The sequence below is a fragment of the Ammodytes marinus genome, assembly GCF_949987685.1.
Source record: "Ammodytes marinus genome assembly, chromosome: 9".
In the NCBI taxonomy this organism is placed as follows: domain Eukaryota; kingdom Metazoa; phylum Chordata; class Actinopteri; order Uranoscopiformes; family Ammodytidae; genus Ammodytes; species Ammodytes marinus.
Window position 1 is genome coordinate 8,440,471 of NC_137213.1, and position 25,225 is coordinate 8,465,695.

At 40.5% G+C, this 25,225-nt stretch overlaps 1 protein-coding gene across 2 annotated transcripts in view; it reads right to left on the bottom strand.

Annotated features, from left to right (window-relative positions):
- Positions 1-12,185: 12,185 nt before the first annotated feature.
- Positions 12,186-25,225, bottom strand: part of slc6a9 (solute carrier family 6 member 9) — a gene marked incomplete at both ends in the record, with an annotated part of 59,655 nt that continues 46,615 nt past the window's right edge. For both annotated transcript variants that reach the window (XM_080034471.1, XM_080034470.1), the window contains 6 exons: positions 12,186-12,440; positions 16,185-16,355; positions 17,198-17,298; positions 18,862-18,961; positions 19,062-19,196; positions 19,996-20,233. In XM_080034471.1, coding sequence (XP_079890597.1) covers positions 12,186-12,440; positions 16,185-16,355; positions 17,198-17,298; positions 18,862-18,961; positions 19,062-19,196; positions 19,996-20,233 — 1,000 coding nt within the window. The remainder of the gene's footprint in view (positions 12,441-16,184; positions 16,356-17,197; positions 17,299-18,861; positions 18,962-19,061; positions 19,197-19,995; positions 20,234-25,225) is intronic.

Genomic DNA, 25,225 nt, shown 5'->3' on the forward strand with positions numbered 1-25,225 from the left:
GTTTTTTTTGTGCCGTAAGACAATATTGAGGTTTTACAATACTGTCACCTTGGACATTCTTGCATCCTTACATTTATCCAGACATAAAATATATATTCTTTTTATAGCCAATTATGCCAAAGCCAAAAAACTGGAATATTAGCCTTCATTGCCCATGTCAATGTATACTTTACCATAATGGGATCTTACCATTGTTTCCACAATACATTACTAATAACTGCTGCTATCTAAAGACTTCATGGAAATAGGAACACATTTGTTTTCATAGCGGTTCTTCGCTCTACATTTTGGAACCGTCTGCCAGAAGGTCAACGCTGCTATTTAGTCTGAAGAATGTGTGATGGCTCATTCATTATTGTCTGTGCCTCTAGCGCAGTCATTTTCATTATACAAACTGTAGAGAAACTTAATTAGGATTGGCTTTATTGGCCAAGTATGTTGTTGACACATGCAAGGATTTTGATTCTGTTTTTTTAAATAGTCGTCAAATAATTAAAAGCAATGAGGACAAAGCTGAACAACTAAAGGTAAACAAATGAATATAATACACTATTGTAAATGTAGGTGTGTATAACAATGTCTAGAAGGAAATATACATTTATGTAGAAGCTCTGTGTAACCTCCTAAACCTTGGTTGACCTAATGCCATATTGTTTTTTATGAATTCCCTGAACGTAACTGTCTTGGATTATATCAGCAAGAACGGTGCAGTAGGTACTACAGTGCAGCTGGTAAATGTCAGGGAAGAGGTGGAATGAGGGAGACTTTTATGACCTGAGAGAGCACTCCTCACATATAAAAACCCTCTATATAACCTACTGCTCGGAACTATGAGAATTGCTTATTCACCCCGATACTTTGTTGACGACCGCCTGTGTCTGCTGACAAGTGTGTTAATTAAACCACGGGAAAGACACTCTCTTTTTTTTTTAGGAGATTGTAATTGAAAACAGAAATATTTGCCACATTATACAAGTTGAGTGTTTTCTGAGAAGTGTGTAGAAGTGCTTTAGCCACGTCGATAACATTATGGCTCAAAATGCCCATTGCAAGTTCCAACAGAGCCCAAGGTGACAAATACAAATTGCTTATTGTTTTCGTCTGGCCAAGACAGAAAGATAATACAAATGTCCAATGGCTATACAGAAGACGGAGGCACAGTGGAACAGGGGTTAGCAGCATTGCATCCTTGTTGTTGACTCACAGGGTTCAAACCTGCGAGGCCCCTTCTGCCTGGAGTTTGCTTGTTGCGTGGGGAGCAGTGCTTTCCTCCCATGGTTAGGTTAATTGGTTGGACTGTATCGCCCGCAGGAGTGAAGGAGTGTAAACTGTTGCCGTTTCCTCTATGTGAAAGCCCTTTTGATTGACTGGCAACCCGGCGAACTGACGACCTCTGGCAAACCGGCCCAATGTCAGCGGGGATTGGCTCCAGCCCACGCACGCACCTCAAGGTCTGACGCTGATGGATGGATGGATGGATGGATGGATGGATTAATGTATGTAGGATGGATGGATTTCTTTCTTTTTGAATTTCTGAATACATTTATATATTTTTGATACTTAAAGATATATCAATGATGAGTTTTCTATTTTTTTAACATCTTACATAAAGATGCAAGACATGATATTATTCATCTGATGTGAACATATCAGTACATTGTATTTTGTAAGATATACTTCAGTACAATTATATACTTGGATGAGTTTAAAACACATCTTGACTGAGGATGCCTAACTAACAATGTCTTATGGGGATTAAATAAAGGATGTATTTTTCATAATGTATCTCGTTTTAATTTTTTACTTTATGTAATGTCATTAATTTTTCTTCTGTACGACCCTCTCGGTTTAAATTTCAATCAAATCATATCAAATCAAATGGATGGATGGTTGGATTGATGGATGGGTAGATAATATAAAAACAGGAGTAGAAGCTGGAGCAGCTACAGATTCTTTTTGACAAATTACTTAATTATTAATTGATCATCAAATGGGTTGCCAATGAATCACCTACTTGTCATAGTACTCCCTTACAGTAGGCGAACCTGAACTGACAGTTTAGCTTGAGCGCACTATATGGTAAACCTCCCTCTGCTCGGCTTGTACTTGTTTTGCATTTTGCATGACCACGTAAGGCAAACAGATTGATCGATGCCGCCCTGACATCAGGATGAAAGATTGTCCAGTTAAGCCATTAATCTCTAGCTCTTGTCAGATGATGTGAATAGCAATAACAACCTCTCGCTCTCTCTATCTCCCCTCCTTTCTCTCTCTGTCTCTTATGTCTCTCTGTCTCTCCCCAACCATATTCAAGACAGTGCAATGTTGTGGTGTGTCACATTGAAGATATGTCTTATAGCTGACAGAATTTGAAGAGCAACAGCTTGCATGCTGTGACCCTGGGTATAGTGGCAGTATTTCAGTTCTAGGTATAAGGAGAAAGGGGTTGGATTCCCAGAACTGGAGTTACCTTTCAAACTAAACGCAGCTGTGCATTGGTGCTACAAGCAGGGAAATTGCTTTGTGTCAAAAAATAAATAAAAGTCTACTCCAGTCTAGGAAATGTCCTTCAGCCACCCCCTTAAAAACACCCCTGCTGCTCTACCACTACAACACAGTGTTGCTTTTTGGACAGTTGGTTTCTCACATTAAAAGCGATAACTTTTTTCAATACAATGTTTTACAAAATTGTTTGAATTCATATTCAAATTGGGCAATATCTAATCTAATTCATTGAAAAACAAAAACAAATGTTGAGATGATATATCCGTTAAAGATGGTTGATTAGAAGAAATATACAGACCCAAACAGACAATGTATAGTCAAATAAACAACGTAATGTACATGGTGGACCTTTTATTTATACTAGTATGAAAGACATGTTATGGAAGTAAAATAAACAAAAATCTCAACATTCACCAGTGCTTGAAAAAAACAACATGTCGCCATCCTCTGTGCCCTGTTGTTTCCCCATCTCCCCTTAACAGCTTCTTGTGCAGATTTCCGTTAACTAGAATAACATAAAGCCAACACTGAGAAATAGGACGTGTTGTGTGTGTGTTGTGTCAACACTTAACAAGGCACTGACATATAGCTGTGTTCATAATGTGGCGTAATCCTGTAACCTTTCGGCACCCATGATGGATGTTACGGCCCAGTGATAAAATGGCTTGGCTTGAGTGGCTGTGCCTGTAAATGAGTGTGGTGGTGGTCCTTATATCAACAGACATGCTGCCCTCTTCTGATCCCACTTGATAGTGCGTAAAGGGCCGTGATGTCTATTTTTTTGCCACGGTCTTTAGCCTGAATATTCATCAGCCTAATTCAATGACACCTAAACATTGAGGAAACCGCCTGAAATCTAACCTCTGTCTTCACCATCTGGGTGCCATTTCTATCTGACATCATACATTCTTCCAATACTTCACTGGTTAAAAAGACTTAACCAATAAAACTACAACAACTAAGGCTCAAGTGCAATGGCTTAAGTGTACTGTGCATAGGGTAACATATCTGGAAAGAGCTTGATTAAAGTGTTGCTTTCTGTTTTCAGCTTTAATAATTAGAATCAGAATCTCTTTATTGTCATTGCACTAAGTGCAACGAAATTGGGGTAGAGAAAAATCTAAAAGGAAAACTAAGCTAATAACATGTGATGGTTAAGATCGTTCATTGTGTATTTTACCACTCACTGGGATTGTCTGTAATTATGTTATCTGTCTGTAATGTGTGTATTGTAGATTGTTTTATTGGGCCCCCTCCGAAGAGCTTTTGATAGCATACTTGGGGTTCCCATTTCACGCATTATTTCCCAAAAAGTCTACCATGAAATTGTTTCTTTATTAAATGATGACATGTGAATACAAACTAAACTTAAGATTCCTTTGTCATGGACCACATTTCCATAAAGTAGGCTGTGAAGAGTCATGGTTCCAAAGATAAATACTTGTGTCTTTGATGATACCCACATCTTGTACCATGCTAAACACACCGTGCATCTTCATGTTTGTAACAGTCAGCCAAAGAGTGAGGATACTGAATGATGACTAGCTTTTCTTGCTTTTGCAACCAAGTCACGGCTGGTACAACAGTACACCTTTGGATAATAATTTCCCTTATTGTTAAAAATGTCCTGCAGATTCAGGGGACAGAATGCGCTAAGAATAACCAAACCATATGTTTCCTTTAACACTGTTTATTATGGGATGCAGTAAACATTGTCACACCTACAGGCACAACCAGGGCTATACACGTTGTTTTGTTGAATGAAGTCTGTTCTATGCAGTGTGTCTAACTATTAAAGGCAAATAAAGACTCCTCTCTTAGACATGAGCTCTACATGCTGTACATGTTGTTGATAGTATAGTGTTGTTGTATGCATTGCATGACATCGATAAGAATGACATTAATCTATTCTGTGGTCTTCTTATGCACATTACCATTACATTTACCTTTACTCCACTGAGGGGGCTAAGGCTGCATTTAATTGTGTATTGTATATTGGGTTTTCTGTCACTAGCCATGTTTTAAGCTTGAATTACTCATACCATGTTACGGTGCAGCTTTGCCTTCATATAGAGTCATTTCTGGGTTTGCGCTCATGCTGCCCTCTTCTGACTGCACATAGTATTAGAGTTTGACCAGTTCTGCTGTCCATTGCTGATACGAAGAACACTTTCTTATCCCAGATTAAATTTGTATTTATTGCTAAGCTGTTTGTTGTCATTCTTCATATGAAAGCTAGTCTTCTGTCTCTTTCTGGTTATAAATATACTAAATACTTGTATTTATCTTCCGTGAAAATGCCTGAATGTACAGAAAAGGATTATTTAACAGCTGATAAAGCATCCCGTGAATTTAGCCTCTCCAACCCCATCTAGTGGAAAAGACTTGAACTGTAATTACTTTTATGTAGTAGCTATGTTCCACATCTAGCCACAACGCAACCCCAAGAGATTGGTGTATATATATTATGCATTCAAATTCACTGTTGTATACTAGTACAAAACATACAGTAGCCTATAATATGGGTCAACAATCATAGTATACTGTTTTGGTATCCTGGAGGATACTGTTTTGGAGGATGATAGAAAGGCAGCAGTTACTCAAATAACCACTCGTTACAACCAGGGTATGCAGAATACCATCTCTGAACGCAAAACACGACCAACCTTGAAGCAGATGGGCTACAGCAACAGAAGACCCCACCGGGTGCCACTCCTGTCAGCTAAAAACAGTAAACTGAGGCTACAATTCTCACAGGATCACCAATTTTGGACAATAGAAGATTGAAAAATCATGCCTTGTCTGATGAGTCTCGATTTCAGTTGCGACATTCAGATGGCAGGTTCAGAATTTGGCGTAAACAACATGAAAGTATGGATCCATCCTGCCGTGCACCATCAACCACGCCATGTTCAAAGACACCTAAACCCCCTTTCTTCCCCATTCTGATACTCTGTTTGACTTCAGTACATTGTCTTGACCACGTCTAAATGCCTAAATCCATTAAATTGCTGCCGTGTGATTGGCTGATTAGCTTTTTGTTTTTATAAACCATTGAACAGGTGTTCCTAATAAATACTAGCCTAAAGCTGCTAACATTTGCCACCATAACCAACTGGTCATGCCACATAAGGCTGTAGCACCAAAACGATCATGTATTGAGACGCAAAAGGGTGTGATTTATTGTTAACAAATTCAACTTCTAATTTAAAAAAGTTTTAAAAGTTATATAGTCCGACTCAAAGGTCAACTTTTATGCAAAATGCATCTTTTCATGTTTTTTTTCAACATTAATATTGGTCCCCGGTGTGTCGAGACTCCCAAAGAAAGAGAACAAAAGAACACAACTTTTTTTTCTCCACCTTCACCTTTCTGAAAACCTGTGTTTAAAACCCCAGTCAGATTTCTCTCCCCATATGACATCATAAAAGGAGAAGCAACAGCCCCTCATTACCAACCTAACTTAGCACTGCCTCCACATGTGATAAGCGTTCCCCCAGATACCCCTGAATGGAACTGGCAGTTAAAGGTCCCATATTATGCTAAATGCACTTTTTAAATGTGTTCCAACATATCCATGCGTCCACGGTGTGCCTAGAGACTGCCAAAATATCAAAAAAAATAACAATCTCTCCTTTTCTCACTCTCCCCTTTTCTGAAACCCCCACCCCTCCCCCCAAAAACACTCCAGTCAGAATTATCCCCTTTTCTGACCTCACAAACCGTAAAGCCAGAAGCTTCCACTGTGCAGCCCACACCCCTATTTCTTATTGGTCCACGGCCCTGACAGACAGAGGGCGAGGCGTATCTGGCTTCGCTTCCGGACAGGGGGCGGGGGGAGCTCAAAGATTGTATATTTACGAGGGGACCTGCAACTCTTTTTTAAAAAATAGGCCATTGTGAGATTAGCTGAACATCAGCATAGTACAATAAATTATCTGAAAGTTTTTTTCAGCAAACAATTAAAGAAAAACGTATTAGGGACCACTAAGACCATATAATATGGTGTATAATAGAACCGAAAAGTGTATAATATGGGAGCTTTAAGAGTCAAACCAGCAGTAAGACTCAGGGCCAATCACAGCAGGCGCTGTCTTAAAGTGACAGGCTCTTAACCGGAGCTCTTTCAGACTGAGGCTGAAAACGTCACTGTGAGAAACACAAACGTTTTTTGAGAAACTAAATCATGAAAACTGTTTCTAGTAGAAACCCAAATTACTATTTTGAACCTGAAAATGAGCAAAATGTGTTACCTTTATGAGCACAAACCCAAATGGTCTGGAATCAATGGTAAATAATAGCAAATTATGAGAGAAATGCTGTTTATGTTATGTGACAACACCTTTCTATATCCTTTTTCTGTGACACAGAAAAACAGAAGAAATAACTGAACCAGAAAAAGTGATCATTTGAAGCATAATGTCAAATACCCAATATGTATCGAATTTATAACTTAAAAATGACTCAAAATAACACCATAACACCACAGTGCACTGATCTTTAAAATAGATTTTATTTACCATTTTTGTAATTCAACAGTTTACGATATACAGCTGACAGGACTAAGACATTTCAATGGATTTTGGCCCTAAAGGTTGAACAGACATGGTTAGATAGATAGACAAATAGATATGATCGAGAGAAGAACTGTGTCCTCTTTTCTCACTTGTGCTTTTTCCCCCTCCACTCCTCCAATAACAACAATTTCCATTGGCATAGCAACAACACAGCATTTGTCCACCAACACACTCTTACAGCCAGAACAGTGGGGAAAACATATGTCTCTACCATACTCGTTTTCTTTCTATTTTCTTCAAAATGGTAGATGAATTCATATTGTAATTACCGGTATATACCATACCACATATATCTTTCCTGTTGCTGGTAAAAACAAAAACAAATGATTTCTTTAAAGTGCTGAAACATGAGATTATTCTTATGTGTCCAGTAGTAAGAAATTCAAGAGGTAATGTTCTGCGATTAACAGTGAACCGCTGAAACAAGGTGAAATCACAGTCATGTTCTTTTTAAGTACAGTAGAGTAGTTGTGCATGAAAATGGTCCGAAACATAAACTTAAGTGGCTCATCTTGCACAGCCACCTCGAATCTAAAAATGATAGCAGGCAACACTTGATTATTGTTTGAAGACATAATTGTGTTTTTTTTTAGCTTTCCCGGAGGAATAAATGGGTCTTACTCTTTTGGTTGCCACATGATTTAAGGTTTTCTTTACCAAAAAGAGTAAAACATATACTAGTAACTGGACCCTTGTGTGAGACACATGTAATATAATTGCCTTAAATGTCCACATAAAATAGTGTTATGTACCGATATAGCTACCGATATAGCTACCGTACCGCTTCAGGGCTGCACAAGAATGAACAGTGTGATTTAATGGGTCCCAATGCTAATTCAGTCTTGGTTGCAGAGTAATTTTGGCGTATTGAATTTGCTAATTTTCTTTTTCTTTTTACATTTTGTTACAACTAGACAGAAAAAGCCAAACTGTTAGGGTTAAGGGCCACGGAATATTAAAGGTAAACAGCCATGTTTGAATGTTGGCACTGCACTGTGTAAGAAGCAGCTTTGAGTTCACGCGATGCCATTTTAAAAGAGAAAAACGCCATCGTCGCGTAGCTGCAGCCGCCACCTATACACCAGAGCTCACAGTAAAAACTAACCATTCTTTTGTTGTTCAAGTTTGGATCCAAAGCTTTTTTGTTTGGAAATGCATTTAGTATTAGCTGGCTTTATGTGGATATTGTTTTTCTTCCTATGAATACAACTTTAAGAAACAAACAAACAAAAGAAAAAAAGTCAAATGCCATTGAACATGGATAAAACAATGATTAAAATCTGAAGATAAAATATGTAGTTTTCTTTTCTCTTCTTTTAGTACAAAAGGTTTCTCTTCTTCTTCAAAGATAAGACTGTATATTATTAGCAGAATAGGACTTGGCTAGTTCTGATAGGTTAGAGGTACATTGACATCAATACTGACACTACGCCTGCCCTACATGCAGGCTCAGCAGTACGCGCTAATCCACTACACACAGAGTACACAATACAGCCGACATCGTCTACATTACGCTACAAAAAAAAAAAAAATTACAAATAAAAAAAAACATAAAAACCAAACAATAGCCGCCCTCCCTCGACCCCGCTAAACAAAAAAACACACACTTATCCACCCCCTAAAAACCAAAGTCAAACACACACATACAAACTGTTTCGATTATATAGTTGTTTTTTTTTACATTACTGTACAAAGGGAGGAAGAGTTGTGGGGCCAGCATAGATGTTGAGGGTTGGGATATATAGAGAGATAGCATGGTAACATGGTGGCTATTAAGCTTCACTTAACTACTGCATGAACACACAAGACAGGCCATCACAAACAGAAAAACGGTCTGAGCTGCAAGCATGTCCCTATGTACACCGAGAAGAATACGCTCCCATTCACCCTTTTTCCGCTGAAAACGCGTCATTCTACGAAGTGTTGCATTCCTTAGATGGGAAATATCCACTCGGAGGAAGCGATGCAATGTATTACGATTAGCAGATGGGGGGGTATGATATTGTATTGTTTCAAAGAGCACCTGGTTTTTGTAGTTCATTTAATTTAAAATAAAAGAGTTTAGGAATTAACCCAAAGCAGACCAGCTAACTACCAGCCAAAAGCTCCTATCAACTGAGAACGTTTTTTCTTCTTCTGTACAAATAAAAAGCCCTGTGTAGAAACATGTGCTTGTCTCAGAACGCTCCCTGTGCTTCATCGTGGTTATTTGAACTACTTTCGGAGCGGCTGTGCTTAGCCGTCACTGTCGATACATTAAGCCAGAGTCTTTTTTGTGCCTTTAACTACCCTGAGAGTCAGCGTGGCCCCATCTTGTGGACTAGTGGAGCAACTGCACTGTCCTGTTCAGAAAAACACTATCCTTATGACTGTGGTGGGAATACAGATGCAGATGTGGTTCTGAAAGTAGTGCTTCAATATAAAAGCCTGATAAGCAGGACTATTAAAACATTTTTTAAATAAATGAAGAATACGGAAAATATGCCAAAGTGCTTTGTTGCCGAGACTTAGAACAGAAGATGTTATACCACTTCTATGTTTAGGCGTGGTTTCAATCTTCTCAACCAACTCGGAGGCGAATAAAAAGTGTACCTCTTTAAAAAAAACTATTCCTTCAAGTTTCTCTACGTGTCAATATGCCATATAGACTATGCACATTTTTGTACACTTTGTGAATATGTTCCACGCTCATATAATGATATCATAGCCCACAGTAGTCCTCCAAACGTATTACATGTTCTATTGATGACGTAAACAAGATAATACTGACACTACGATGCGAAAAAGTATTACAGCCGGGCCTAATGCAAACCTCCCCTGCTATCCGCCTGCGAAGCCAAAAGCTATCGCACTACCACCTGAGCAAGGCGTCCGTCCCAACAAAGCATTTTAGGATGAATAAAGACAAAAGAACACGCAATCAAGAGTTGTCCAGATCACAAACAAAGCACAACTCCTTTTCACGTATTTGTTCTGTATTCAGACCACCGCCACAAAGTTGTCCTGAATGCCCCCCCCCCCCTCCACCCCTCCACCCCCCATGCTAAAAGAGACCCCTCTCTGTCCCTACACACCCTCCAGCAAAACAACAACAGCACAGATGAGGAATGGTAAACAATGGTTAATTATGGACTCTGTAGTTTTTTTTTTATTCTTTTGTACAAAATAAACATACGGCGTCTTTTACAATTATTTACTAAGTTACTTTACAATAATGAGAGGTAAAAAGGAGAACAATACTATACAGCTACATTTAAAACTACACAATTCATTTTAAGTAGATTTTTCACTTCATTCGTCTGGAAACGAGCTGCGTCTCTCTCTCTCTCTTCCTTTCCGTCTCCCTACAAGTCACACAGCACAGCTTGGCTCAGCGTTTAAAAAATAAATGCCTGTCAATACATTAAAAAGGTTCCACTGACTGTAAAGAGACTGACACCATTTACCGGTCCGAGATATACAGTATATATATGTATATGTTACCAAAAACGTGTGCAGGAACCAAGGTAACTCAAGTTTTTGGTAACGTGCCTTATCGGGGAAGATTGCTACGACCCCACGTGGACAGACACAGACTACGACACACCTACGATCCTTTCGCCAGCTATACCTCCTCCAGCCCCGGACCGAACTTCACATCCCAAGGTGCATTTCACTCGAGAAATGGCGAAGCGAAGCGTTTTATCAGCCTGCTTTGTGAGTATGTTTTTTTTTTTTTTTTTATATTGGGCAAAGCTAGGCAGTCTCAAGTCCATATTATCTTGATAGGCAACCTCGGAACAAGGTTTCCACAGGCAAGGAACAACAACAACAAACCACAAAATGTAACTTCTCCCGCACCCTGAGCAATGGGCAACTGGGATCTCTTCTGTCAAAATACTGGCAACGATGCTTGCTCTCTCTCTCTGTGTGTGTGTGTGTGTGCGTGCGTGCGTGTGTGCGTGCGTGTGTGTGTGTGTGTGTGTGAGAGAGAGAGAGAATGCGTAGGCAGAGAGTAACAGTACAGGTTCAAGTTCACTGACATTTTTTCTCTGTTGGGTTTTAAGCAGCTTTTTAGTGGCAAAAGTGAAAGATGGAGAAAAATCTCCACATAACAAATTAAAAATTCAAATCAGCCCCTAAAGTGTCAGTCTCCATCTCGGGGCGTTTTTGTTAAACAATTTGTGCTCTGTAGAACTTGTTTTGTTCCTTCTTTTTTAAAAAAGAGAGAAAAAGCAGCATTAAAAAAACAAAACAGGCTTAGTCATAAGCTGAGATCAACTACGGTCGAGGTCACTGTGTGCTGTAAAATGTACAATTGAGTTGAGTGTATGAGTGCGAGTCGAGTGTACCCATGTCTTTTTTTCCCCTGGCTGTCGAATTGAGCCCATTTTCCCCCCAATCTTTCGCCATCATGTAATTGGAAAAACGGCCAGTGCAGGCACAGCTCGCCTCGCTCCTCTTTTATTACAGCACCACTGTGTTTTCACGTCAAAGCAGGTCTCCGGCTGTCAAAACCGCTGCTGCTGCTGCTGCTTAGAAAGTTGCCAATGCCCCCCCGAAAAACAGAACCAGCTAACAGAATCAAGGGAGAACAGTGTGTGTCTCTTATGTCACTGCATGCACAAACAATAAAAACACATGCAGCTTTCACGATCTACCGTAACCTCTAACTGCACATGAAGATAACATGTACAAGCTTTACAAAAAGGAAAAAAAGGAAAGGAAAAAACAAACTCCATTATTAAATTATGTGTAACAAATGAACAACTCACACGCGCCCACACACACACGCACGCACACCCACTGACATACATGATGATGATGATGATGACCCAATTTTTTATTTTATTTTCCTTTTGTTTTGTTCCTCGTTAACTGTATCTAGAGACAAGACACGGGTAGATAGATAGATAGATAGATAGATAGATAGAAGAGGTAAGGATAGATATAATAAGCCCTTACAATATGTAAAGGTCTCCAGCGAATGGGATCTCCCCCACAGACGACTGTGGGAAAGTAGGAGGGGGGAGAAAGGGAAGGAGAGGGACAGAAGAGACGGAGGAGATGATTTGCCCCCCTGGTTACGCTGACAGAGCAGTGGGATGGATGGGTGGGTGCCGTCTATGCGCTGGGGTTGGGGTTGTTGTGTGTTGCTGTGTTGGTGGAGCCGTTGCTGCCCTGGATGGTGAGGCTGATGTCATCCTTCCTCTCTTTCTCCTCCTCCTCCTTCAGCTCCTCCTTCAGCTCCTCCTTCTCCTTGAGGGGACGAGCCTCCACGGTTTCTCCTTCAGAGGCCATGGGGGCGTAGCAGCCCGTCCGGTGCTCTCTCAGGGCCGGGCCCCACTTTGGATCTGCTTTGCAAGCGTTCTTCAACCGCTAAAAAAGGAAGGAGGAGGGACAAGGGTCAACAACTTTTGATTAGTTCTTACTTTTGAATCTTGGTTTAAAAGGTCACATGTAAAGGTTATTTTTTAAGGTTCAAAATTGTAATTTGGGCTTCGACAAGAAACCGTTTTCATGGTGTAGTGTCCAAAATAACTCTTTATATTTCTCACAGTGCCAATGCTGAATCTCCTATTTTCAGCCTCTGTCTGAAACGCTCCTTTGAGAGCCTGTCTCGGACTGCCAGAATGATTCAGGGGTATCTGTGCTTATCACGGGTGGAGGCAGTGCTAAAATCTGACTGGGGTTAAACCCAAAATTTGGGAGCCCTAATAATAAATAATAAATTGGGGAACTTTTATTTTGTGAGGGATAAAACTTGATTTCCAAATGTGTTTTTCATTCAACAGCCAAACATACATGTGGGATTCCTTTCTATTCTCAGTTGATCTTTGTTTAGCTAGACTACATGTTGTTTGATGAAACAAGCACCACACATTTTTCAATACAGGAACTATACATGGTATCATATAGACCAGGGGTGTCCAAACTACGGCCCGCTTTTTATTGGCCCGCGGCCAATTTTAAAAATATAATGTAATATGGCCCTTTGAATTTTTTTTTTTTTTTTTTTTGCATTTCTTAGTTAACCCACTAGTGCAGGGGTGTCAAAACTGATTGATTGGCCCGTGGCACATTTGAAAAATATAATGTAATATGGCGCTTTTAATTTTTAAATAATTTAAATGCACTCATTATATTACAGAGAAATATGTCCCATAAAAGAAAAAGAGCAACAAGCCCATCCCAGAGGACCCTGCATAATATTTTATTTTAAATTAATATTATTATGGAAAATCTATGTGTCCTTCTCCAATAGCTTCTAATTCATCTGACACAGTGTCTCCATTTTTTTTTCATACAAAATTCTTCAGCCTTAGCCTATTAATTTCCCTCTCAAAGTGCACCAGATTCATGCATTTCACTTTAAAAACTTTAAAAAATCTCCCCGGACCCCCCTAGGAGGGTCGGGACCTCAGCTGCAGGGGCGTAGCCATCATTTCAGAAGTGAGGGGGACAGATTGTTTAGGAGTAAGCCGACGTCTATTGAGTGATTTATCATCCTCGCATTCATTGAGCCTCTCCTCAGTCGCTGAATAACCAAATACCAGCTACAGTACTGCACAGACTTAAGTAAAATGATCAAAATCAAAAGTTTGAGCTGCCAAACTCTGTATGAGTTGACATGTAAAGCCGGTAAGGCATCTGCAGCGTAAATAGCCAGAGTGACAACACTGAACATAGAAAGTTCAGTAACACATTGTTCTTATTAGCAGTTACGCTAAGTTCTAGCTATAGATTACATTCCCATGTGCTATTTGTAAATTAGATAGAAACAGTGTTTCCCGCAGGATTTTTTTCAGCAGCGGTGGCGTGGTCCCCGAACGTCCCAGGCCAAATTTTTTTTGTACCCTTAACATTTGAATGCATTGATCTAGTGCACTTTGAGAGGAGAATATGCACTTATTACTATTCAGATAGATGGGATTATTGGTGTTGCAATTTAGCCTTTTGTGTCTTTACTTACAGATTTTGACATTTTTGTATAGAAATGAATATTTAAACACAAAATGCCACAACGCAGAAAATGATTTGCACAATTTATTTACAGTTCTTGCTTAATGCCTAAACCAGACCTGCAAACTCATAAGAGGTGAAAAAGGTGACAAACACCTGACCCCTCTATCAGGGGGTGGTTTTCCTTTATTTGATTTTTTGGGGACATGGAACTAGACAGGGACATTGGGTGCTATAAATGGGAAGAGGTTCAGTAATGTCCAACACAGAAGTAGGCCTACTGGTTATTATGAGCAATTGATAAGCAGGACCTAAGACTTTAATTTAAAATAATGTGATTAAAATTACAAAGTATCCTTATACAAAGGCCTATAGATACAAATAAAACAAAACTATTCATGAATTTCAAGGGTGTAGGTTGTGATTAAACCTTGGTTTGGGACACATTTTAATGTGGGGGTTTGGGGGTGTCCCCCCATACATTTTTGAGCATTCAACACTTCATTTCCTGCATTCTGGTGAATTTGTATGCACCAAATGTATGTAAAGTAGGCTAATTGACAACATTTAGGTTCCTGGTGACAAAAATAGAATACAATACAATGCAGTAATATCATGCATTCTGTATTGCTTTCAAATATTTATTCTCCTGTATTGTTCAAATATTTGATTTAAACTGTTAAAAAAAAAGGTAATTATTCGTCTCTATCATTGAGAATGTAGTGGCTGGTGGTATTTTACTTGCCTGCAATCTTCTAATATTTAAAAATAATAAAGTGCAAAATGAGGGTATAATCCTCCTGCTTCCTTAAAACTAGTGGTAGTGACTAAGTGTGCAGTGGAGAGAGAAATATAGGCCCTATACAGACAGATAGAGGGAGGAAGAGATAGCTTTATTTTATAATTTAGCTTTTTGATTTGTGAGTGATCATCGCTGACTTTAGACTGACTCCCGCTGTCTGCTCCGTGAGGCTCGAGCCCATCAGCTGAGCGAACAGCTGTCCGACACGGAGATGAAAAACGAAACTGAAACTTAACTATCCTGTCCTGCCTGGACTGGTGGAGCAGCCAAATATAAATGAATACATATTGTACTAAACTCTAACACAAGTAATGAGTTGTGGAATTTGCACCAGTAGCCTACAATAGTCCACATTCTTCGCTCAGCCACTAACTGTTTCGTTAGTGAATGTTCCGCGATCTGTTTGTATGTCTCGAGCCCGGATACACAGAGCCCTGACGGAAAACTGACAGCGCGACTAAAGGGACTCTACAGTGAGCCGCTCCCCTCCGTTAGTTTCTGTTTTCCGCCGAGTAAGTTACATTCACCTTCGACGCATGGACAGCGTTTATGTTAGGCATTGCCCCGTTTCTAAAATGAGCTACGTACCAAAAAAAAAAAAGAAAAAAAAAGTAGAATAATGAGGAGGAGGAGGATTTTAATAGCAGCGGCGGAGAAAATATAGCAGCGGTGGCGCGCCGCTGCTGCGTGGGGGAAACACTGGAAGACTAACAACACAACAGATTGGATAGTTGAGGCACTGGCACTGGCTCCAACTGAAAAGGGTTTATTAGAACGTTTTGGCACAACTATTAGCAAGTTATACATTAACACCACACACTGAACATACTTCACTTGATGAAAGCTACAGGCTGATGCCGGCTTCTCATGGTGCGTTTAAGGACAGTTCGGAAAAATGTGTTACGACATATAACAAATGAATTAAGTGGTTGTAGAAAGTGCGGGGGACAGAGGGCACAGACACGAAAAGTGCGGGGGACACGTCCCCCGTGTCCCCCGCGTCGGCTACGCCCTTGCTCAGCTGGATACTATTTTCACCCTGCTGGACATTGGACGCAAAGGCAGAAAACACTGGGTGTATCATTGGCATATAAACAAGAGGGGAAATGTGTCTGTTTAATGTGCAAGGAAAGTGTTGCCGTGAAGAAGGATTACAATTTACGAAGACACTATGAAACTAAACATCAGAGCAGCTACATGTCCTGATAAATGTGTTATTTTTGCAAAGTGGCCCGGCCCTTCGTAGATTTTTCTGTATGTGGCCCTCAGTGAAAAAAGTTTGGACACCCCTGATATAGACCTTAAGATGATAAAATAACTAAATAAGTAAATCAATGATGAATGGTAGTTTGTTATACCTCTCTGAAGGTGGCTCCTGGGGACCTTGAGATCTTGTAGAGGGCATAGATGGGTATGCACACCACTGAGGACATAGCCATCGCGAAGCCAACACCCAGGGACCAGCCGGGATACACGTAGTCATTGTAGGTGATGGGCTTGTATTGGATCACCGTGAAGACCAGGATGAACTATATGAGTGTTTAAAAAAAACATTAGCAAAACCATTAGCAGCTGCAATACGCCAAAAACAGCAAACATCACTGGCATCAGTACCAATAGCATAACACACGATCGGTCTTTATGCAGACGACATACTAATATTTCTTCAAAATCCAAGTATATCCGAAAGATTGTAATTGCTGTACAAAAAGTTTCACCTCAGTATAGTTGGAATCACTGCAGACACCATCACCACACATATTAGTTTTAATTATAATGTTGTTTCCCAACAGTTTAGTCACAGTTCCAGCAAAAGACCCTATACAGCAGGGCATTGATCTGTGTAATGAAATGAAAGAGAGAACAAAAGTGCCAGAAATCTGACCACTAATCCGCAACAATTTATTGCTTGGCCCAGCAGCTTAGTGGCCGCTAATGCTGCTGCCTGCTTTGGAAAATACCATTGATAGTGGCTGCATGTGTCCGTTTCTCACTCAGAAAGATTTGCTTTGAGGTTTATATTGGAAAACAACACCAACGGTAACGAAGCAGATTTGTGTTGACGGCAGCTCAAATGTAGGCCAGAGGCACCGACAATGTGTCAGCAACACAAGGAAGATTAGAAGATTACACTCCAGGTCATTGGGGTCACTGTGTTCTCCAATCAAATCTTAACCGCGTCAAAGTTTCATGTGGATTTAACAGAAGTTACGTTTGGATTGCAGGTTCAGTCATTTTGACTGTGGTCCTAGACCAGTGAATGTGCCTACAGTATATGTGTATGTGTGTGTGTGTGTGTGTGTGTGTGTGTGTGTGTGTGTGTCTGTGTGTGTGTGTGTGTGTGTGTGTGTGTGTGTGTGTGTTGACTTACAGAGATAATGACAGGGGAGACGAATCTCCAGCAGACTTTGAAGAAGAGAGGAGGAGGGAAGCCAAGCATCATCTCCACATCTCTAAAGTAGTTCTTGTGACCTGAAATGAGAAAAATGAAAAATAAAAGTTATAAAGGAAAAGTTTGTGATTGCTAATATTTTACATTTTCAACACACACGCATACAGTATATTCACATACAATTAAGTGAGGGTAGTTTCATATCGTCAGTCTGTGAAACTGAAGCATTCCAAGACTGATTTTGTGGCTGTTGTAACTGAATGTATCCGGTTTCCTTTATAGTTTCCTTGTCTATTTCTACTAGTTTATCTGGCTAATTATAAAAATGATTAAAATTTGTGCAAAACTGACGTTCCTGTGTGCAATGAAGTTTGGGGAAACCTTGAGTTAGTACCTTGGCCCAAATACATAAACCAAAGGAGTTTCCCAATTACATATTCTAATGAATATTTAAAAAATAAAATTAAATAAAATTGGTTGACAGACTTGGGAGTTGAGTCGAGGTAATATCAGCCCACTTATCTCCACTACCGTTTTATTTTCCACCATGGGCTCAGGGTTAGTGGTGACTTAATCTGACTGGCGGGCTTCCCCTTCACAAGACTGTCAGTAGATCAGCCTGCAGCCTGTAGCATCCTGCTGCTTTGAAGGTTCAGCAGAAAGTGTATCCCCATTTGCTAACCCTTAACCCTCGTAATGAATACCATTAAGGAACCACTCTGGCATTCATTTATCTTTTAGCGCCAGTATAAGACTGTCACCAACTTGCCCATTTTGAGAGAAACTGAGGCAATAATTGTAGTATAACAAAGGTGAAAAAAATGCCTCTTATTCACATTATTGCCTTTAAATAAACACTAGGTAATGACAGCTTGATTCGTTTGAATGAATCCTGTATAAAGATGGGTGAACTGCCAAAACGTGTGCCCATGACTATCCTGTGCCTGTGTATCTACTGAGCAGTGCAGTTTGGTTTGGTATGGCACCGCACACAATAATTTGCGTTTACAGTCAAAAGTTGGGAAGGGAACCAAAATAAGCGATTACTCCAGCCCATAGGCGGTACAGCTGTGCAGCTCATGCAAGGAAAGGGAAGAAAAAAGTAGTAAAAATAGTTTTCTGGTCTTGCAGCACACACTGAAAACAGGCCTCAGAGGCAGCATTGTGCACTGGCCTATTCAGCACGCCATCCTTATTGTGATTGTTTTAATGTTGGTGTATAGTGGTGGGTTTTCAAGGAAGCTCAAATTATTTTGAGTCAAATATGCTAGAAAAATAATGATTGTAAAAAAAAAAAAGGAATAATTGCAAAACTCAAGTACCAAGAAGAGTTTCTGCTCTCTTTCAATGACCGTACTTCTCCCGTGCACGGGTCTACAGCTGTAATTTCATTCCAGCTCGACTCGGACAGACTGACATTCAACGATGATATTGAGGTGACTTTCAGACTCTATTACCTGGAGATCTTTCTCTGTGGAATCATTATGTCTACTCTACATTCGGACAAAGGTAGAACACCAAACCACAAAGGAACACAACATTTGCAAGCCATACAGTGAATGTGCTTTCAGAGTAACGGTAATGTGTAATTTGCACATATATACAGTTTATACAGTTTAAAATACTCTAAATGATCTCCTTACCGTAAACATACATAACACAGATGCACATGATGCAAGAGATGATGACCAACGAGAAACTAGCAGCATAGTTGTCCATCAGAAGCAGCCAATAGATTCCAGCCTGCGCATGAAAAAAAAGAAGCGTCAAACCACATCTCCACGAGATAAAGCGACAGTCAAATTCAAAAAGACATGATCAGGCACGTGTGTTTGGTCATTACCTGTGTCGTCAGCGGCACTCCCGCTAAGAATCCAACTATGGCCACCGACAGTGTGACCACAGTCTTGTTCCTTATGATCCAGTCTGTACCGATCTCATCCACGATGGCCGTCACCAGGGTCTCCAGCAGACAGAACTACAAGGACGGGGATGAAAAGGGTTTATGGATTCAGTTCAGTGAGTCTTCTTATTTTTTAACATGTTATTTATACATTCACACGCACACACACACACACACACACACCGATAGCAGGCTAACTATCGGGGGCAGTTAGGGTTCAGTGTCTTGCTCAGGGACACTTCGACATGTGGCGGGGGGATGGGGGATCGAACCACCGACCCTGGAGTTGAGGGTCGACCGCCCCTACCCACTTCGCCACAGCCGCCCAATGAGAACAGATGAACCACAGTTCTAGAAGAATCTTAAAGGTGTAATGACACACAGGATGGACAGGTAGCATATCGTAAACTGTGACAAAAAGTTATTTTGATAACAAGCATTCTGCGAAATCGCTGACAAACACATTCAACAGATGATTGGAGACAGTCAATATCAGTAAATATTTCCTCACGATCCGCTACCTTTACATACTGTTTGTGCGCAGAAAAAAAACTGGTGTTAATACACAGCCTAGGCTCTGTAAACTGGCAGGCCTTTTTAAACAAAGGAGGCCCACCATAGCTAACAACATGCCTGTTTACAGAGCCTAGGCTGTGTATTAACTTTTTTCCTGCGCACACACAGTACGGACAGGTAGCAAATCGCGAGGAGATATTCACTGATTTTGACAAAAAGTGGTTTTGACAACAAGAGTTCTCCAGAATCACTGACTGCACCTTTTAAATCACCCCATCATGGAACATGTCCCCTAATAGAGAACAGTGCAGGCCAAACTGCTCCAGGATCAGATTCTGAGTCTCCCCACCAGCCTCACCTGAGTCCCCAGTCCCAGAAGGATGAGCATGAAGAAGAAGAGCAGCGACCACAGCGGTGAGATGGGGAGCAGAGTGAGGGCTTCTGGGTAAGCCACAAAGGCCAGGCCCGGGCCGTGGTCGGCCACCTCCGACACGGGGACGTTCAGGTTGTGAGCCATGAAGCCCAGGATGGAGAAGATGACAAAGCCGGCGTAGACGCTGGTGGCACAGTTGGTTATGCTGATGATGATGCTGTCTCTGTGTGTAGGAAACAGAAGAGCAAAGGCGTTAGGCATTACAAGGCATATGCTCAAACTTGAGTCAATCAAATCAAATTAATATTCTAAACATTTAAGCTACAATCTCATTCATGAAGCTGTGGTTATACAGTATACGTGACTGACTTTTGGCTGACATTTCAAACTGTCAATTCTCTCTTTGTGATAAATAACGCTGATTTTACCAAAGAAAAGTGACATCTGTCCGAACCCGATTCATGATTTATTTTATTCTTAAAGAGGACCTATGATGCTTTTTGACTTTTATGACCTATAAACGTTGTTATGATGATTCATAGTCATGCTTAACCATACTAAATTATCAAATAATGACTTACATGCATTTCGACGTATTCCCTGCTGACCGTCTGGAGTGTCTGTGCAGAGCACTAAACACTATTCTAGCCAGTCGAGAAGTCACGTGTTCAAAGCGGTCTACCCTTTGTAACTTTGTGACGTCGCATGTAACTTTGTGAAGTCACCACGCGGATGTTTCCATGTATGGTAATGCTGTCACTTCCCTGTTCGCGTCTGCCTCGCGTCTGCCTCGCGCCCTTATAGGTCCATGCTCGCGCTTCCCGCCACTGAAAGTGTTCCGGAAGGAAGGTAACCAATCACAACGGAGTGGGGTTTGCAGGAGGGGGGGGGGGGGGGGGTAGCGGAGATGGCCGATGCACAGGCGGAGGGAGCGGAGATTGCCGAAGCACACACACTCAAGTGTTGACAGGACGTGCTGGATCGCCAAAATAAGAGAAAGAGCTTCCCGAAAATCTACATAGTTTTTTGTGATGTGATTCGTGTCAGGTTGCTCTATAGCAGCGTAAAACAAGAAATTAAGACCAGAAAAGTAGTATAATAGGTCCTCTTTAAAAACATTGGGGACATTCCAAAATCTGTTGTGTAAAAACCTTGGACAGTAATATGTTGTAGAAAATGAAATACAATTTTTAACTCAAGCTCTATCCAACATCTAGCTTTTTAGTTTTCAAATATCAGTGATTCTTGAGAACCGGGACAAAAGGCCGTCTTCCATATGTAACTGCTGTTATCTTTAAAAATGTATATATTTAAAATTGTAGATTTTATTAGGGAATAAAATGTCTGGAGCACAATTATCCCGTTAAATTAAATTTTAGCATTATTATGTCAAATATATGACACTTTTTATCTTCTCACGACGTCCAAAACAGTGTGTCCTCAGAGAAGGTTACAATCTTTCATATGCAATAAAATCTATTAAAAATGTACTTTAATGATTAAAAAGTGCTTTTTTCAACATAAGTAACACTAAATAATCTCTCATATCAATAAAAACTGTTTTTCTTCAACACATTCCTGTTTTATATGGTTTCAAAGTGGTGGGACACTTTTTGTCACCACTGTCAGCCAATCCATTAAAATGTAATAAAATCTGCCAAAATAAGGGGCATTACTGAAAAAATTGTAATACATTTTTTTTTTATGTTTCATGACACTCCATAAATTTAAAACGTTCCCTATACACCTGCAGTGTCTCACCTTAATTGGTGCTGAATGATTGAGCCTGATTGCACTATTAATTAAAGGCTGCTAATCAGTGTGCATCCCTTTCTTCTGTCTAAGTTTGCTCTCCTTCCGTTTTCTCTCTTTCTGTATGCACTTGTTTCGGCTGCACACTGCTGGAAGATGCACAGAGAAGAACCCCACCGACATGGACTTTGTTTTGATACAACCAAAAAAAGTCCATGGTGTGGTCGCACAGTGCTCTTTTTTCCTCACAGTTCCTGCAAGTAAGTTATCACAGAAAGGATTGTCTCTGTTGACTTTGATGCCAGTGAATTTCTCAGCACCTCCACCAAACCACCAATCAATCCCCCCCCCCCCCCCCCCCTCCCTCCTGCGATTCACTCTGCACTTCACTTCTGCATGTGCACCAAGTTGTAGTGTTACAGGAGTGCATAGAGCCACTTCCCAATGGACAGAGCTGTTAGAACACAAGCTGATTAGGGCCATCCCTCCGTCCATACAGCTGTGTGTACAGATAGCAACAACCTCCACCTGCTGGCAGAGGAACAAGCTATGTCTCCGTCCCCATCCGTGGCCTTGTCAGCATGCAGTGGAGGGACAGGCTCAGGAGAGTTGAGTGACATCTTTTTTTCCTCCCCTAATCTCTTCCCTCGTCCCTCGGTTTTCCCTCCATCTTAACCTTCCCCCGTCCTCGCTCCCATGCCATTCAAGCGCAGTGCAACCGGCCAACTCTTCACACAGGTCTGAAAAGCATTATCTCTGTTCTACCGTAATCTCACTTTCTCTTTTTTTTTTTTTAGCCTTGAAGTCGCCTCTCGACTATTTCACACAGCCTACACAACCCTCAAACAACCTCTCCTCTACCAAATCGCTGGTGGTCTCTTCCCCTGGAGAAACCAGGAGAAAGTGGTGCACTCAAGTGTCAACTAACTCCCGTTCTGCTCCTTCCAATTCACCTCTCCTCTTAGCCTCTTTCCCTTTGCCCAGCCTCTTGGATTTTAACTATACAATACAATTTTGTTGACAGAGAAAGTCTGAAATTTGTCATCAAGACAGAACTCAAAAATAGCCTCCATACATTCACCAACAGAAGACAACATTTAAGGCCCATTAGAGTGCATTCTATCTGGGATTAAGCGCTGTATTAAGTTGAAGAATTAAATTAAACCTCATTAAAATTGTGGAACCCTATATCTCCGGTTTGAGGCTAACACATTGTTCTCTGTGTTCAGAACGTGGTGTGGGTCAGAAGAAATGTTGTTGGCCATCTTTACCATGTTTCTAAGGTATGATGATTGATTTTGTAAGTGGTTGGCCTAGTATCTTTCTGCAGATTTTTAAATTGGTGGAGAAGTTTTGACTTTAAAGAAGCAGACAAGCTCTAGTACCAGGTAGTGTTAGAATACTGTAAAACACGGGGCGCCCTTAGCTCAGTTGGGGGCGTCCCCCCCCCGGGCCAGGCCCAGCAGCAGACCCGGGTTCGATTCCCGCCCGCGGTCATTCTCTGCATGTCACTCCCCTCTCTGCCCCATTTCACATCCGTCTCTTCCTCCTCCTCCACTTTATGTAGTTGTATTGCTGTTACTGCATTTGAAGGATAACAGTGAAACGTTTAAACGTTTTGTTTAAGCTTTGGAAAATCCTACTGCATAAATTCAAACGTGTGTCATCAAGCCGTCTTTGTTTGTGGCAAAGCCAAAATGTTCATTTTGTATTTTCTTGTTTGACAAAAAGAGCTGTGTTTGCCAGTGTTAATTTTGGCAGCAAATTCTGATTTAGTCTTAGTCTTAGTCTTTTGAATATCACACCATTTAGTCTTAGTCCTATTCTAGTCATCTGAAATATTTTAGTCTTAGTCTAGTCTTATTCAACTAAATATAAGATGATTTTAGTTGACTAAATGTACAGCGGACTTAGTCGACTAAGTGTTTCTTTCTTCATTGAATGGTATTAAGTTTTGAATATGCAATACAGACACAAATCTAAAGTGAAGAAGAAAATAAAGAAAATATTTTAAAAAAGTCTTGAAACGGGCCCCGAGATCGTTAAGGCCGCCCCTGGGCAGCAGCAGCACGCAGTTGAGGTGCTGATAAAACTGAGCAACTGCGCTTTCCTTTAAGCAACCCTGCTGCCGCTGTGTGTGTTCGGACTTATTTTGCATCAAAGCCTTTTTGATAATAAAATGAGAGGTTTTAATTGAACGCTGTCCATGCGTCGGAGTTGATTGTAACTTACTCGGGTGAAAACAGAAACTAACTGAGGGAGGCGGCAATTTCACAGTTCATTTCCTATATAGTTTTGCAGTCAGTTTGGGGACATGGCTCAAGCTCGAAACATAGCCTACTACAAACATAACGCGGAACTTAGCCGTTCCCCTAGACAACGTTAACGGGCAGGATATCCCTGACTATCATTTTTGTCCATCAAACCGCAGAGTGTTTCTGCACAGCGGCTCAATCCACCCGCTCACACTGGCGCGGTCTCCCGTTGATTTTCACCCACACAGGGTTGCATTCGCTGCTTTGCACTGACTGGATTTCTTCCCAACTTGTCCCACAAAAAGAGTAGTTCTGATTGGATCTCTTCTCCATTCGTCCCGCCCTAACAGTTTTGTCTCGTTCCTATTCGTAGACTATAGTGTCAGTTATATTCGTCTCAGTCTTCGTCATCATATCTGCCTTTTTATTTAGTTTTTATTTAGTTTACGTCCGTGAAAAAGGTTCATTGACGAATATCTTTCGTCATAGTCTTAGTCAATGAAATTAACACTGGTGTTTGCACAATCTGAAGGCTATGATTAGGAAAACTGTACCTGACTTTTTTCCCCGTGTTGTACTAGTGATGTATTAAATAAATAGTTTGACATTGTTATAGAAAACATGCTTTTGAAAGTAAGATATGTTAAGATATGAGCGAGCAGCCCATTAGCTTAAAGGCCTACTTCACCGGTTGGAATATGAAGGTGTATTGAACTCGGAGATCCTATGAAGTATAAATGTGCAGTTTGTTTTTAAATCGGATAATCCTAGCCTTTTCTGCCTTTTCTCAGGCTAGGATGATCCGATTTCAATTTTTTTTGCACATTTATACTTCATAGGATCTCCGAGTTCAATACACCTTCATATTCCAACTGGTGAAGTAGGCCTTTAACTTAGCATGCAGTAAATACATGAATCAGGGGGATAAAGCTAGCTTGCTGTGAAAAAGATAAAAACAAAGGCACCTCCAAAGCTCAATAATTAACATGTTTAATTTAACAGTTTTGATTTATATAATCCATAAAGGTGTACAAATGACTGGTTGTGGTTTTTATTGGGGGGTTATGAGCCGGCTAATTTTATTTATTTTTTTAAATTTATTTATTTATTTATTTTTCATCAACCTTTTCATCTAATTACATGCGTATCTTCCCAAATGCTGAACAAAATCTTTAAAGTGTTGTGTGTTTGTCCGTAGCGTGTGGGAC